The 14,463-nt window shown below is 39.8% G+C and overlaps 1 protein-coding gene across 6 annotated transcripts in view; it reads right to left on the bottom strand.

Moving 5' to 3' along the window:
- The window catches only part of Adam12 (ADAM metallopeptidase domain 12), a 435,473-nt gene that overhangs the window by 37,285 nt on the left and 383,725 nt on the right, over positions 1–14,463 (bottom strand). For 4 of the 6 annotated variants that reach the window (XM_021253280.2, XM_021253281.2, XM_087185163.1 and 1 more), the window contains 2 exons: positions 7,416–7,546; positions 559–5,619 (listed from right to left, as the gene is read on the bottom strand). The exons of 1 other annotated variant lie outside the window; for it this stretch is intronic. In XM_021253280.2, coding sequence (XP_021108939.2) covers positions 5,559–5,619; positions 7,416–7,546 — 192 coding nt within the window. In that variant the 3' untranslated portion in view covers positions 559–5,558. Of the gene's footprint in view, positions 1–558; positions 5,620–7,415; positions 7,547–14,463 lie in introns of those variants that run through there. One more of the 6 variants, XM_087185165.1, reaches the window with a different exon arrangement.

Below are 14,463 nucleotides of genomic sequence, written 5' to 3'. Positions count from 1 at the left end.
CTCGCAGTTTCTTTATGAAGTGGGATGCTATTTTTAAAAATTCAAAAATAGAAAAAAGTTGAAAATAGATTATCTATTACCTTTAGATTTTCACTGCCTATTCATCTGATGTCTCAGCCACTGCTTACTTTTTGAATTTATATCCTACATAAATAAGGTGAGTTTTAAAAAATTTTGATAGATTATGAATTCATGTTGCTTAAAAACGTATCAAGTGTCCCTGACACTCATCAATGGTATGTGTGAATAGGTGTCCTTTTCCCTCCGTATCCCCTCCCCTGACTAGTCCCTGAGAACTAACAGCATGTACCTTGCTCGCTGCTCCCTCCCAATTCTTTTTTTTTTTTGGTACTGGGGATTGAACTCTGGTCCTTGCACTTGCAAGGCAGGCAGCGGAACCAGTGAGCTAAATCCACGGTCCCACCCCTCCCAATTCTTAATTTCTTATGCTCCAAAATTGTCTTATATATTTATAAATAAATGGGAACATGCATTTTTTACATGAGGGCTTCCTCTCCATTTTTGTAACATTCTCAGTAACAAATGAGACACTCTACATTTACCTCTTTACCATTTATTGGGTATAATATTCTTAACAATGACTTTTTCTACTGAAAAGCAAGTTGTATTTACCTGTAGATCCCAAGTATGAGAAATGTATACAAGAGTAACAGAATGTGACATAAAAAGTTATTTGAAAAAATGAGCAAACCAAAGCATTATAAATGGATGAAGCTTTACAAAATGACTGTGCTGGTTTATGTAGCGGTAACGTCAATCTGTATTGTGCTAAACAGCCTGTAACCAAGTTAAAGATTTGCATTGACAATTGCCACACACATTCAAGACATCAGGCTGCCCGACCACCTACCAATTTGACCTGACAGGAGGAGGTAAGGGAACTATTAGTTCTGCTTCTACTCGTCTGGAAAGCCTTGGCTATCTATTACTTAGAGGGTTTTTATCTTTCTCATAACTGCACTATGAAGGCAGCTATTAACTATAGGCCACAAACATAAAATGGTATTCAACTTCTTTGTAAAACTGAAATGACCACATGATATTTATTCTTTTGTCTGGATTTGAATGTGCTAAGTTAAGGATTAAAATGCTAGGAGAATTATGGGGAGCATAGAGCAAGCTTTTTGAAGACAATGTGGGAAATCAGGGTGGATTAGAAGGCATTCAACCCAGAGGAGCCAAATCACTTTAAATCAAGAATTCTTTTGAGTGTTCAATTTCCTATCACTATCCACTATTAACTATTTTAACAATTTCATATGTAGTATTTCTCCTTCTGTTTTTTTCCCCATATGAAAGAAGACTGTAATGGCAGGATTATAAATTGCCCCTACTGTCCCAAAAGTGAAGGGGGTATTTTCTCTGCAAAAGTCAGGGAAATGGTACTTTTCTATGTGAGTAGACTACTCTAGGAAGTATCCTCTTTCACAGAAATGGTTATGTATATAGGTCTCGCAAATCTTTCTTAGAAGGTTGTTTCACTATCAGAGTTTTTAAACAGTTTTAAAAGCAGTAGATGTCACTAGGAACTTAAGAGTGAGTCAGGAGAGTTTTGCAATCATAGCTAAATTGATTTTTCTATGGCTAACTTTCCTAATTAGAACAAGGCATTAGATGGGAGATCACTGCGGTCAATATGCCCATGGGAAGGATTTGGGGGATTCAATGCTGGTGGGTCCTGGAAAGGTTGCTCTGTGCTGTGACCCTGGAGAAAGTGGGCTTTGGGTGTCCAGTAGGTGAACCTGTAGGATAGCCACATGCTGTAGTAGTCACATTGGCCGACCTGAAGTAGTGACAAAAGTAGGTAAGAGATTTGATTCTTGGAGACTGGAGAGGCATCACGATTGGGTTTAGCCTCAGTAAGGCACTTGTGACTAGTGACAGGAAAAGGTAAAGGTAAAGAGCCATATTTGCCTCTGGCTTCCTGTGTCTAGGCATGTGGATGGGCCTGCTGATACATCATGGGGAGTAGCTAGGGAGCACTGTGCTGGCTTCTAGTATGGGTGGGGATGAGAAAAGGTGGTACCTGCAATGACTCCCATGGGCCAGTTGCTGTGTACAAAACTCCCAGCCTAAAAATCAAGTCTCTGGGTTAGTGCTGGTTCTTTGAGATTTCTGAGAGGGTTGTTGTAACTTTAATCTAGGTCACTAGTATGTGGCTGGGACCATTTTGAGAGCAGTGAGGAAGGATCTGTAGACCAAGTCTGCCCTGGGCTTTCTCCAGAACATCTAGGGCAGTCATACCTAGCAAAGCTTAAAAATTAAATGAGCCTCATGAAGAGAGACTACAAGAGGTCAGGGTGTATTAGGAAGATCTGGCCCAGCTGCCTAGGCATCGTGCCCTCTCAGTTGTCAGGGTCTTGTTGGCTCAGAGTGCTTAGTAAACATCAGTTGAGAGGTGGCAGGAGGATACTCAGGCATTCTAGTTGGTCCAGCATCAGGCTCTTTTTTTAGCACCATGAGGGATCACAGGTCCTAAGAGTATTCTGACAGAGATCAGAGTTTCAGCAGTTTTAGGGGATGCATTGATGTGTTGTATTGATTTGTCAGAGAACAATGGCCTCAATTTCAGTCTGAGAATTCCTAATGAAGTTAAGGAGGCATAAAAATGTCCCCTTGGAGACTAGTTTGGGAGTATTTATTCTCATGTAGTTTATTTTGTTGCTGTTGTGGTTTTTGTGATGTCATCCCACGTGTGTAAGCTGGAAAATTCACACTGGGCAGTGTAACCTCTGCATGCATATTTCGACAATGGAAAATGTTATGGCTTGTTTCTCTTGGTTGCTACACATCTGATTCCATGTGTTAGGAAAACAAACTGTTAAAAACATTTCAGGAGATATACTTTTAATGGAATGCCTGGAAGATTAGCCATATATCTCCCCATAAAGTGGGGTCATATAACCTATGGATATTCCTAGATGTATGAAGAAACATGAGTGGCCTCCAAGCCTTTGTGTCTAGGCACTGAGCTTTCTCAGTGATGGTCTTATAAAACTCAAATCAACTCTATTATTCATGCCTACAAAGTTTTTTAAAAATATAAAAGAATAGTCAGATTGCCATTGAAATGTAAATATTATCATTTGTTTCCATCATTTATGAATATATAAAAAGGGAGAAAAATAGCCTTCCCACCCCGAAACAACTACCACCCTGGTTATTGGCTCCTAAGTTACATTAAAATGGAAGTTGTTGCTATATATGTTTTATTTGATAATGCTTCTTGGAAGTCCTCCTTAATATCTGTATATTATATGGGAATATTAGGTTTAAATATGTTCTTATTCAGAAATAAACTGTTGGCTCTATAAAAGCTATGAAGTATTATAGAGATAAGAATATGTCACCAGCCACAGCCCCTAAGTGGCCACTGATGACATGACATAGGATCACAGTTTTAACCTCCTTTAATATCAAACTTTTCCTGGTTCTTCAAAAGCACAGGACTTATACTTAAGAAGGAACAACAAAAAATGTCCATTCATATCCCTCCTCTATTCACAATAGAAGGGGCTAAGATGTCAGATCTAAGGATTTGGGCAGCTAGAAAGACAAGGCCCACATAATGCACCATAAAAAACTCTAAACCTTTTCAATATTATATGTCTTGGCCGTAATACAATTGCCAAATGTAACACTAGTTACAGTAATTCTGTATGTATCTCATCAGCAGTAATATCATCTAACATGGCTTTACATTTTTAAGAAAATAATTATATAATAAACAGATGCATGCTATAAGAGTTGGAATGTGTTAGAGCTGGGTTCCCTTTTGTTTGTGTTTGTGACATGGACTTATTTATCCAGTTATGAATACTATGTTGCCTGGATACAGTGGGGAGTATGGGCAACTTTAAATGCAGTTTTGGTTTTTGGAAGGCAAACCAAGATTCTTGGTATGTATTTTTCTTTCTGCTTCAAGGCATAGGAAAAGCATTGCAATCACTCCTAAAGTCTTATCATAAAACACTCAGAGGGAATTATAGAACTATTGTCAATTGCCTTCTAATGTGAAAACTAGTCATACATGACCTCACCAGAAGACAGCAAGAGGTAGAATGGCGTTTTGCATTATCTGACTATTTTTGTATTTTTTATGTCATTGGATTCAGGCATCTTAATGATCTTGTGAAAATGGCTCCCCAGTCAGACACTGGCAGAGTAAAATGTTGAAGGGGCCACTTGCCCAACTCTGCTTTGCATGAATATGTAAGATCAGGAAATTGATTTCTTTTTCACATTCTGTGATGCCCAACGGGTAGGTTGTAAGTGTTCAGGCTTCACACTCTATGTTAAAAACATCTTTTAAAGATTCCTGAAGTCTAGCTGAGAAAATAAGATGTGCTATAGAGAACTTGAGGGTTCTTTGTCCAATATATACCGACAAGTATAGTAGACATAGGCTGTACCATGAGAATAGCATTTCATTTGGTTGTAGTTTTTGCAAGCATAGGGATTCTCATTTTTAATCAGTTGAACCTTTTAGTGAAAGAAGATTTTTATATAAAGAATTGATTGGCTAGATCTGGTTACTACTTTACATCTGAAAATCATTATGGTCCCATGGAAAGCCTCATCTGTCTCTCTGAGCACAAGGTCATTGTATTACAGTTGAGAGGATAATATGGTAATTTGCTTAGCTCCAAACAGTACAGGGAGATGGAGGTTTGCAGTGGCTTCCTTGTAGAAACACCACCATTCCCAATCTAAATAATGTGCTGATGCCAGCACTCTGTAAAGGGAAGCCAGAAAAAGAAGTTCTTCATGTTTCTATATAGCAAAACTGTGAGCAATACTACAGATCTCGTCTTTGTCTGCTGTCCAAATGTGCTCATGGCTGGTCAGCTCAAGGTCAAGTTTCTGCCTGGCCTGGCATTCCAGTCTCTGTCCTGGTAGGGTCACACCTCAAGGTTCCTGTCTGCAACCCAGTTTCTCTCCAAAGCTTCCTGACCAGAAACAGATCCTTCCCTCTTGTCCTGGGGGCCTGTGAGCTTGCCAAGGCCCAGGACCTCCTTGAAGGCCAAGCACAGCCTGGACTGGCAGCCCCCACCTCTGGCCCAAGCTAGGAATCCAGAAAATCATTCGAGATTCTACTTGGGCTCTCCTGAGCTGTGTCAGGTGCCGTAATTACAGCTGAGGGCAGCTGGGTGACTGTTTCCCAATAAAGCCTTGATCAGAAAGTAAACATCTTGTCCAGAATCCCATCAAGCAGGATATTTCAAGTTCACTAAAATATTAAAAGCACAAGCCTTCCTTCCATGGAAAACTCAGTGATGGTAAAAATGTCTACTACAGCGCACTGCACTGTAATAAACATTCTGCATAAATAATAATTTACAAGTTCCTGAGCAAGTGTACAGAGCACCATAGCACAGCACAGCACTGACGGCAGTAGCTCAAAGTTCTTGAAATAATGGTTTTTTAAATTTAAAAAATTCTAAAAGTTGGTACAAAAAAAAAATCACTCCAGCTGGAGTTGAAAGATAGTGCAAACTTCTGTCTTCACTGTTGAAAAAAAGGCGTCAACTTGCTTCTCACTTAATGTAGGCAGTATGCGTGGATCTTGGCACTTGGTGTGGATATTTAGGAGCAGGTCTGAATTAAGAGGAATCAAGAGAAGAGCAAACAAAATTGTATTTAGAGATCTTGGGAATTATTTCTGTAGATGCTGAAGTCTGGGTGGCATAAGTCTTTTCCTACACTCTGATAGGTTTCCCAGGTCAGATCTGACTGTCCCTAAGGTGGGTGCTGGAGAGCACTCTTATTTTTGGCTAGGGTTGCAAATGGCATCAAGGACCTCACTCAGCACTGCAGAATTCCCAGTGGTTTACAACAGGCAGTTGATCACCAGAGAAGCCCTCTCCAAAGCGCTTTCTCCCATCTACAAGCTGATTCTAGCAGAGCACTGTCCAACAGAAAAAGTGATGTGAGACACTAATTTTGTTTTCCAATAGCCATATGAAAAAGTGAGAAATAGATGAAATTATGCAGTCAAAATCCAATGTGTATTTACATTGAGAGCAGATTTTTATTTTATTTTATGTTTTCTACCAGTGGCTACTGGGTAGCAGAGCTGTTGAGAACCAGAGCAAAGCAAGATATGTGTGATCCTTCAAAAATGAATGGGCAGGATTGGAGCCAGTGACTGTGGCAGGGTAGAGATGTAGGATAGGTCACTGCTTGAGGGCATTTAAAAAAGGAGCCATCCTCTCAACATGCTTATGTAAAGTGGTATTTTCCCCCTCTAAATAGAGCAAAAAAGCAACTCTAAGATCAACATACAAACCACAATGAAATAATTAGGATGCTATGCAATTTCTTCTGTATTTCTGCAGTTGGGAATTAAACCATTGGATTGACCCTTTGACTGCCTTTATCTCTAAGATTTATTAGGCAGCTATTTCTTTCACAGGCCAAGCATTCTTCCGAGGGGCTGTAATCACTAACGTGTGTCTTCCCTTTCAGAGATATGAATTGCTGAGCCCAGAGCCTGGCCAATAGTCTGTACCTTTGATTCCTTTGAACTCATAAAGTGAGCATCCTGCCAAGGGGGCATGTGAGGCAGAAGAGAGTTTTGGCTGTGGGTTTCACAGCCTTCTGTGGAAGGAGGGCCTGACTGGTATCATTTGCCAATTCTCATGGTATAAATACTCCTACAGGGGCTGATTCCACCAGGATGTCCCCAAACATGGAAGCGACGTGAGCAGCACCATGATACTGAACTCTATCATATGGAAATAATGGATGTGTGCAAACTCAGCGGCATAAATAATTTTAGCAAAAGGCAGTAAAAAAACCTAGAAGTGATGTTCTGAGCATTTATCATTTTTTATGTAAGTTTATATAATTTAATCTTTAATACAATATTTAGCAAGGTTGAATACTCTGCTTGCAAAATTTTTGGAAATTTAATAGCCCTCACCAACCATTGTGAGCCAGTTCCGGCACCTCCCTGGGCTGACCTCCCTGTGTAAGTAGGACTCAGGCTGTCTTCCTAGTCCCTTGTGGGAAAGTGAACAGATGACCCCAGCAGGAGGAAGCCTTTAAGGGAAATTCTGTCGCAAAGAGAAGCCCCCAGTCTCCTGCTGCTAGTGGCTTCTTCTGCCCTACTTCTCATTTCCTTATTTCATCTTTGACCCCCAAACCTGACCTGTGTCTCAGGACCCCAGGGTCTGGGCAGAGTTGGTCTTGGTGAGAGTTGCGAGTTTTGGAGGTGGATGTCTAGCCTTCATACCATCAACAGCAGTTTTCTTCTTAGTGCCTTATCAGCAGCCACAGCTGTCCTGGGTATGCCATCCAGTTCTACCTTATCTTGAGCCTAGCCCACCATCCCCCTTAACCTGGCTTGCTTCGCTTAGCCACCCTACAGCCACTAGAGAGAGGAGACCTACCTAATGGGTGCTGGGCGAAACCCAGGCTCCTGCTGTCCTGGCATCTTCATGGTGGCATTAGAGAGCCGAGTTGTCCTGCTCAAAGGATTGGCGGGCAGAGGTTTCTGAGGAGGATTTGGCTTATAAATCCCCTGCAATAAACATAATATTATGCATGATTCCTTAGCTTTGTGACCAGGTAAACACTGGGGGGCATCAGAGTTCCTGAAAAGCAGGATTTGAAGAATGGTGAGTTGCTGCAAGGCACAAGTTCATTTCCTGATAGTCACTGTATGAGGTGAGGTGGAGGTATGACCTTTGTTAACCTTATTGCCCAAATTTTCTCTAACATTTAGAGATTTATTCATGAATGCATATAGAACAGTTGTGAGTCTTTCAATCACTTGGTGTTCATGGGCCTTGGGGGGTATAGTTGGTGTTGGGGTTCTGTGCTAATGCCACCTAAGGGATGTAAACATTCCTATGTCTTTAGGTGGCTTTTTAATTTGTAAAGACGTAAACTGAGAAGCTGGCAAAAATATTTTAAGCATTATACCAACTTCTCCATTTCTCTGTTATCACTCGAGAGAATTGGCTCTGCTGTGGGTGGACTGGTGAATTGGATAGTCAGGGTTCTAAATTCTGGTCTAGATTGCTCAGCATGATCCCCTAAAGTTCTTTCACCCAAATACTTTCTACAAAGTATTGACCCAGTGGTTTGAGAGACAAGTCAAGCCTATGGAAGCTGAGGGGCGCTGTGCTATTGGTCAGGAGGCAGGGAGAATGTCAGCCAGGAGAGGGGGAAGAGCACGAGCTTGGGGCCTAGTCTATGCTGGGTTTATCCAGAGACCAGTGCCCCAGGGCTTATCAAGTCACTCGACTTCTCTGAATCTCAGTTTCTTTTGGAAAATGCAAGAAACCAAGACTTATCTCATAGCATTACTATGAAGATTAGGTAAAATGGTTTCCAGCACGTAGATAATAATTATCAGTAATATCAGCATTCCCTCAACTTTTTAATAGAAATAAAAGCAACAGAGATAGTGAAATCACAAAATTATAAGCCACCTTTTTCTATGGGACTTCTCCCTTGGTTGCATGTGTGTGTGTGAGAGAGAGAAGGTCAGGAAGTATGCAACACAGTCGTTTTCTGGGGCTTAGAGTGAGTCTGGGTGCCAAGCCACCTTCTCCTCTGGGTTTTGGAGTCTAGAAGACTCACAGATCCACAGGTATGTGAAAACTGGTGCTGTAATCTCCAAGGAAATAAAATGTCTCAGTAATTAAATGATGTAATGCAATGTCATACTACAGCACACAGTAGGGTGTGTCTGTGGTCTCAGCTACCCAGGAAGCTGAGGCAAGAGAATCATTTGAGCCTAGGAATTCATGACCAAGCCTGGGCAGTAGAGTGAGACCCTATCTCAAAAAACAACCCCAAATCACATCGTCACAGGACTGACTCAGTATTCCATATACTCAGAAACACTCGAAAATGATTTTAAAACACTTGAGTTGAACTTCTAAGTTCTTATTACTGGAGCTCAGTTGAAAGAACACAATAGAATCACCAAGTGGGAACAGGTAGATTGAGTTAGGAAAGAGGCACCAAATGAGAGACAGACTTTCAAGTGACATTTCTCTAGTAAAGGAAATGTTAACAGACTGTGGAATACAGAACAAATTCCTCAATGAAGAATAAAGACCGTATAATGTGCTTAAGGCCATGGGCTATGTGTTTTCAGAGATGAGAACAGTCCCTTCCTCAGGGGTTGACTGGGGGTTGAGACAGTGACGCTCTCAGTACATGGCCTGTCACATAGTCACCAAGGAGTGCGTGTCACCCACTGCCACTATTGTGCAACTATGATGGACTGAGTAAATTTACCTTCCACAAGCACTATCACCCTTCCAACAATCTTTGGGCAATAAACTAAGGCAACAAATCAAGTTCCATTTCCTGTAATAGAAAAGTATGAGCAAGATATCAGTGTGTAATGTAAAAATGAATGTACATACTCATAAAATTGAAAGACTTTGGGGATGAAATAATTCATTACTAAGTGATAGTAGTTTTGCTGCTAAGTATGACTAAGTACCTAGTCTTGGCAATAAAGATAATGTCAGGTTTTCATTGCAACACTAGAGAAAAAATGAGGTATATATTACGGTCTAGTGCAATATATTTGGATTTATCATGGAAGTGGAGAGGATAATTAGGTGGGCAATTCATTCTAATTTGCCTGGGACAGCCCCAATTTATGTGTATGGTCTTGTTTAATTATTAATCACATTCTCTGATGTGTCTCCTGCTTTACAGGATAAATGATATGGTCACCATAGTGATAAAAACCCAAACAGCTGAGGTGCTGACCGAGCGTTCTGACTTCAAACATGGGGACAGCACAGGCCTCTATCTGTTCCTTCTCACCAGGGGCAGGACGTGGCATGGATGGAATCATGAAACAAGTCTCATGGAAACATTGTGCCTACGTAAGATGCTGGCTTCCTGGGACAAGATGGCATGAATAGCAGGGCCAGTCCAGGAAGATGTTTCCTCACTTTTCAGATGTCAGAAGCCAATCTGCCTGGGCTTTGACCCCGTGAAAGGAGCAGAATTTCCATATTCCCTTTTAGGGTTGCTTTTCTTGCTGCCTTTACAAAACCCAAACCTGGGGTTGCCCAGAGGAATCCAGCCTGGCCTCAGAGACTCATCTGAATGGAGCCAAGAAAGGATTAGGTTGCTCATGCTCAGTAAGTATTCCTTCAGATCTATTTTCATTCAAACAAGGAAACAAGGACTTCAAATCTCATTCCTTTTCCAGACACTGGAGAAGAATCCAGGTATGCTCTTAAGTTGTCAGCGTGTCCTGCTCCTCCACTTTCTGATCATGTTCTAGCAAGAGCTACCTATTTCGGATTTTTTAGAGATTTGAATACATTTAAAAATTTAAATGTAACCTTTGCATTGACCATTGTCATCAGGAATTCTTAACTGTTATCAGCTCCCACATAATAAGAGTAAACATGTCCTGTCATGCAGAGATCTCTGCAGAGAGACAGGGTGTCATTACCAGAAAATGCCAGACATGCCACACAGGGCCTGGAGCAGCATGAACACATTTCGGTATCCACATTTAGCCTATCTATGGCTAAAAATATTCCTGTTTATGTTATGTCCTGAAGTAAATAGCAAGTGAATCAAATGTATAAATGTTAAAAAATTATGAAAGTATAAGAAATTCACATGCCTGTTGAGTAGTCAGGCTTTTTAAAATATGACAATAAAAATTACACAGATGAAAAGGTAGCTCACAAAGAAAAAAATGATCATAAACTTGTGTAAAGATGTCTCGCCTTACAGGAAGAAAAATGTACACCTATCAGATTGGTAAAGATAAATCTCTGAACACATTGTGTTGAAGAGCTGGGAATAGAATTTGGGACAGAAACTTTGGAGGCCATTCCTTCCAATCTATCACATTTCTAAGTACATATGGCCTCTGCACAGCAATTGAGCATTTAGGATTTACCCTATAGACATCTTGGGCAGAAACAGGCTTGTTTGAAGTAACAGATTAGTGGAAACAACCTATAAGGCCATCAGCAGAGGACAGGTTAAATAAGTCATGGTATGTCTCTATAGTGAAATACTATGTAGTCAGTGAAAAGAATGAGGTGGAAGTGGATATAACCAATAGAATGTAAGAGGAAATAAGGATGTGATGTATTGCCATTTAAATGCAAACCAAAGACATATGCTGAAACGAGTGACAGCATTGTGATGGTTGCTGAAGTTGGGTAGACAGAATTTCACTATAGTCAAATTTAGACTGGAGAACTGTTCAATTAAAGACATACATTACCTATTACCAAATGTGGAGAGTAAGATATCAGACACCCATTTTCCTTGTGTAGCCTGCATGTTTATGGTACAGAAATGAGTGGAAATACACATACCCCTTTGAATACTGTAATCACTTGGACATCTTCCCTGGCAGTTTTGTGTTCTCTGAAGTTGTCTCTCTCTAGAACAGTGATGGCGAACCTTTTACCGATGACTGCCCAAACTCCAACTGAAAACCTGCTTATTTATCTCAAAGTGCCAACACTGCATTTAAACCTGAAAACTAAACTGAGGTTCTAGTTTAGAAAAAACAACTCATACATTAACGTCTTTTATCTTAAAAACACGCCATAGGTGCTATAGATTTGTCACCACTGCTCTAGACAGAGCACTGCTTCCACTGTAGTACCTACCTTTATGATGGTTGATGGGTTTGTCACATGAATAATTAGTAAGTGACATGCAACCAAGGAAAGTTTAGTTAGTTTCTGAAGAATTGGGCAAGGAAAGGTTAGCTGGAGTCTAAGACCATGGTAGCTACACTTTAGATTTTGGGAGGAATAGATTCATATTTTCATTAATCCTTGACTCATTGACTGATACCACGACAGGACTGAGATTTTACTCCTAAGATCCACACCAGCATATTTCTTACATGTTTATTGTGTTCAAGAGGCTGGAGTTCAGTGTGCCTGAAATAAATAGCCCCATCTTGCCCTGCTGTATAGGGAAGAACAAGGCTACAGGTAGCAGGTGGGCAAGGAACTTTGTAGGAGGACTTTGAAAAACTCAGGGAAGAGGTGGCCTTGGAGAAAGGTCTTAGGCACACAGCAGAACTTTGGAAAGCAGAAGGAAGCTCTGGAAGCTTGCTGCCCAGTATCTATTCTGTCATTAGCCTATAATTTTCCTGAGGCAATGAAAGCATTTATAAAGATCAGTTCTCTTGTGTTTCATCTTATTTTCACAGAACATATTGATGAATGGATTTCCTTTTCCCATTACATATTGGCATTTCTAATGATCAAGGACCTAACTCATCTGATTGCTGGACTACAAATTTCAGCCAACCACAAAGGTCAGAAAAGTACATGTTTATTCCACACTAACTCACTGTGTGAAAAAAATACTTTAGAAGTGTAGTCCAAGCCTCAGTGAACTGGCCAGTATTTAATTGTCCTAAAATTATAGTTTGTTTTGCTCATGTTTGGACCTGGTAAAGCACTGATGAATAGCTGTTACTCACAAGTAACAGTGCAGTTACTATTTTTCATCACTATTTTTTAATGGTGGGGGAAAAATTTGGTTCACCACCACTTCCTCAGCTAGTTAAGTGAATCTCCATTGTTCTTTTCCTAGAACAATGAACGTAAACTTTTTAGAGCTTTCAATGATAACAAACAGCCTGCTGCGGCATGCATACCATAGATTTGTCACCACTATCCTAGAAGATCCTGTCCCACACTGGTTAGTCTTGTTTCCATAAAATAGTATGTTGTGCACAATAGAGACCCAGGTAGAGGGTGCTGACTGGAAGGGAAGACTGTCCAAACACACAGGGAAATCTCCCCTCTATAGGGCGTATGGTGTCATCGCCATTGAGGAAGCTGCAGGTTTGCACATGGCTGCTCTTACTGCTGTGGTGTTCTGACACTGTTCCCATGAAGGGACAGCAGTAGAGAGGGAACAGTGATTGAAATACCATATATATATGTATTAATTCCCCAAAGTAGATGTAATTATGTATCACAAATATACTAATAAAAACACCTCTAAGGGTCATAGATGAAATTAAAGAAGTAATTAGTTTCTACAGTCAATAATGCCAGTATGACATACTGGAACCTATTGGACACAATGAAAACAGTCCTAAGGGGAAAATTTATAGCAGTGAATTTCCACATTAAAAAAACAGAACATGCTCAAATAAATAACCTAATGATATATTTCAAGGTCTTAGAAAAACAACAATTCAAATCCAAAGCTAGTACAAGGAAGGAAATTATAAAGATTAGGGCAGAAATTAATGAGATTGAGATTAAAAAATCAATACAAAGACTCAATGAATCAAAGAGTTGGTTATTTGAAGGAGTGAACAAAATAGACAAACTCTTTAGTCAATTTTACTTAGAAAAGACCCAAAGCTATGAAATTAGAAATGAAAAAGGTGAAATCACAGTGGATTCTGCCCAAATCCAGATGATTATTGGTAACTACTTTGAAAACCTGGGCTCTAATAAAATGGAAAACTCAGAAGAAATGAAGAAATTCCTAGATACATATGAACTGCCAAATCTGAACCAAGAAGATATAAAAATCTTAAAATAAGCCAATATCATTCAGCAAAATTGGTGTAATAAAAAACTACCAACTAAGAAAAGTTCTGGTGCCGACAGATTCATTGCTGAATTCTACAAGAACTTCAGACAAGATCTAACACCCATATCCCCCAAACTCTTTAATAAAATCAAAAGGAAAGCAGCCCTTCCAAAATCACTCCTGGAAGCAAGCATTACCCTGACTCCAAAATCAGAAAAGGACCCAACCAAAAAAAGAAAGAACTACAGACCAGTCTCTTCAATGAACATGGATGCAAAAATCCTCAATAAGATACTGCAAATACAATGCAGCAAATCATCACGAGGATTATACAACATGACCAAATAGGATTCATTCCAGGAATAGAGGGATGGTTCAACATATGCAAATCAATAAATATGATTCACCATGTAAGTAGAATAAAGGACAAAAACCTCAATAGATGCAGAAAAAGCATTTGACAAAATTCAGCATTAATTTATAATGAAAATCCTCAAGAAAATTATCTTGGTCTTTATCAGATTATCTATAACAAACCAATGGCCAACATCATACTTAACAGAAAAGCCAAGAGTTTTCCCTCTGAAATCAGGGACAAAACAAGGATGTCCACTATAATCAGTTTTGTTCAACATACATTAGTTCTTGAAATAATAACTAGAACAATTAGGCAAGAGAAAGGAATATAGGTAGGGAAAGAAGTTAAATTATCATTAGTTGTAAATGCCATAATTCTCTACATAGCCCACTCCAAAAACTCCACCAAAAGGCTCCTAGAACTAATAACCAAATTCCATAGTGTAGCAGGACAAAGTCAACACTCAAGAATCAACAGTGTTCCTGTATGCCAATAACAAATTCTCTGAAAAGGAAATTAGGGGACAATATTAACTATAGAAGTAAAACATC

This window comes from Heterocephalus glaber, unplaced genomic scaffold, assembly GCF_053883595.1.
Source record: "Heterocephalus glaber isolate CG9 unplaced genomic scaffold, H.glaber_assembly_v1.0 deba00001497, whole genome shotgun sequence".
NCBI classification, from domain to species: Eukaryota; Metazoa; Chordata; class Mammalia; order Rodentia; family Bathyergidae; genus Heterocephalus; species Heterocephalus glaber.
This window is presented reverse-complemented; position numbering and strand designations above follow the sequence as displayed.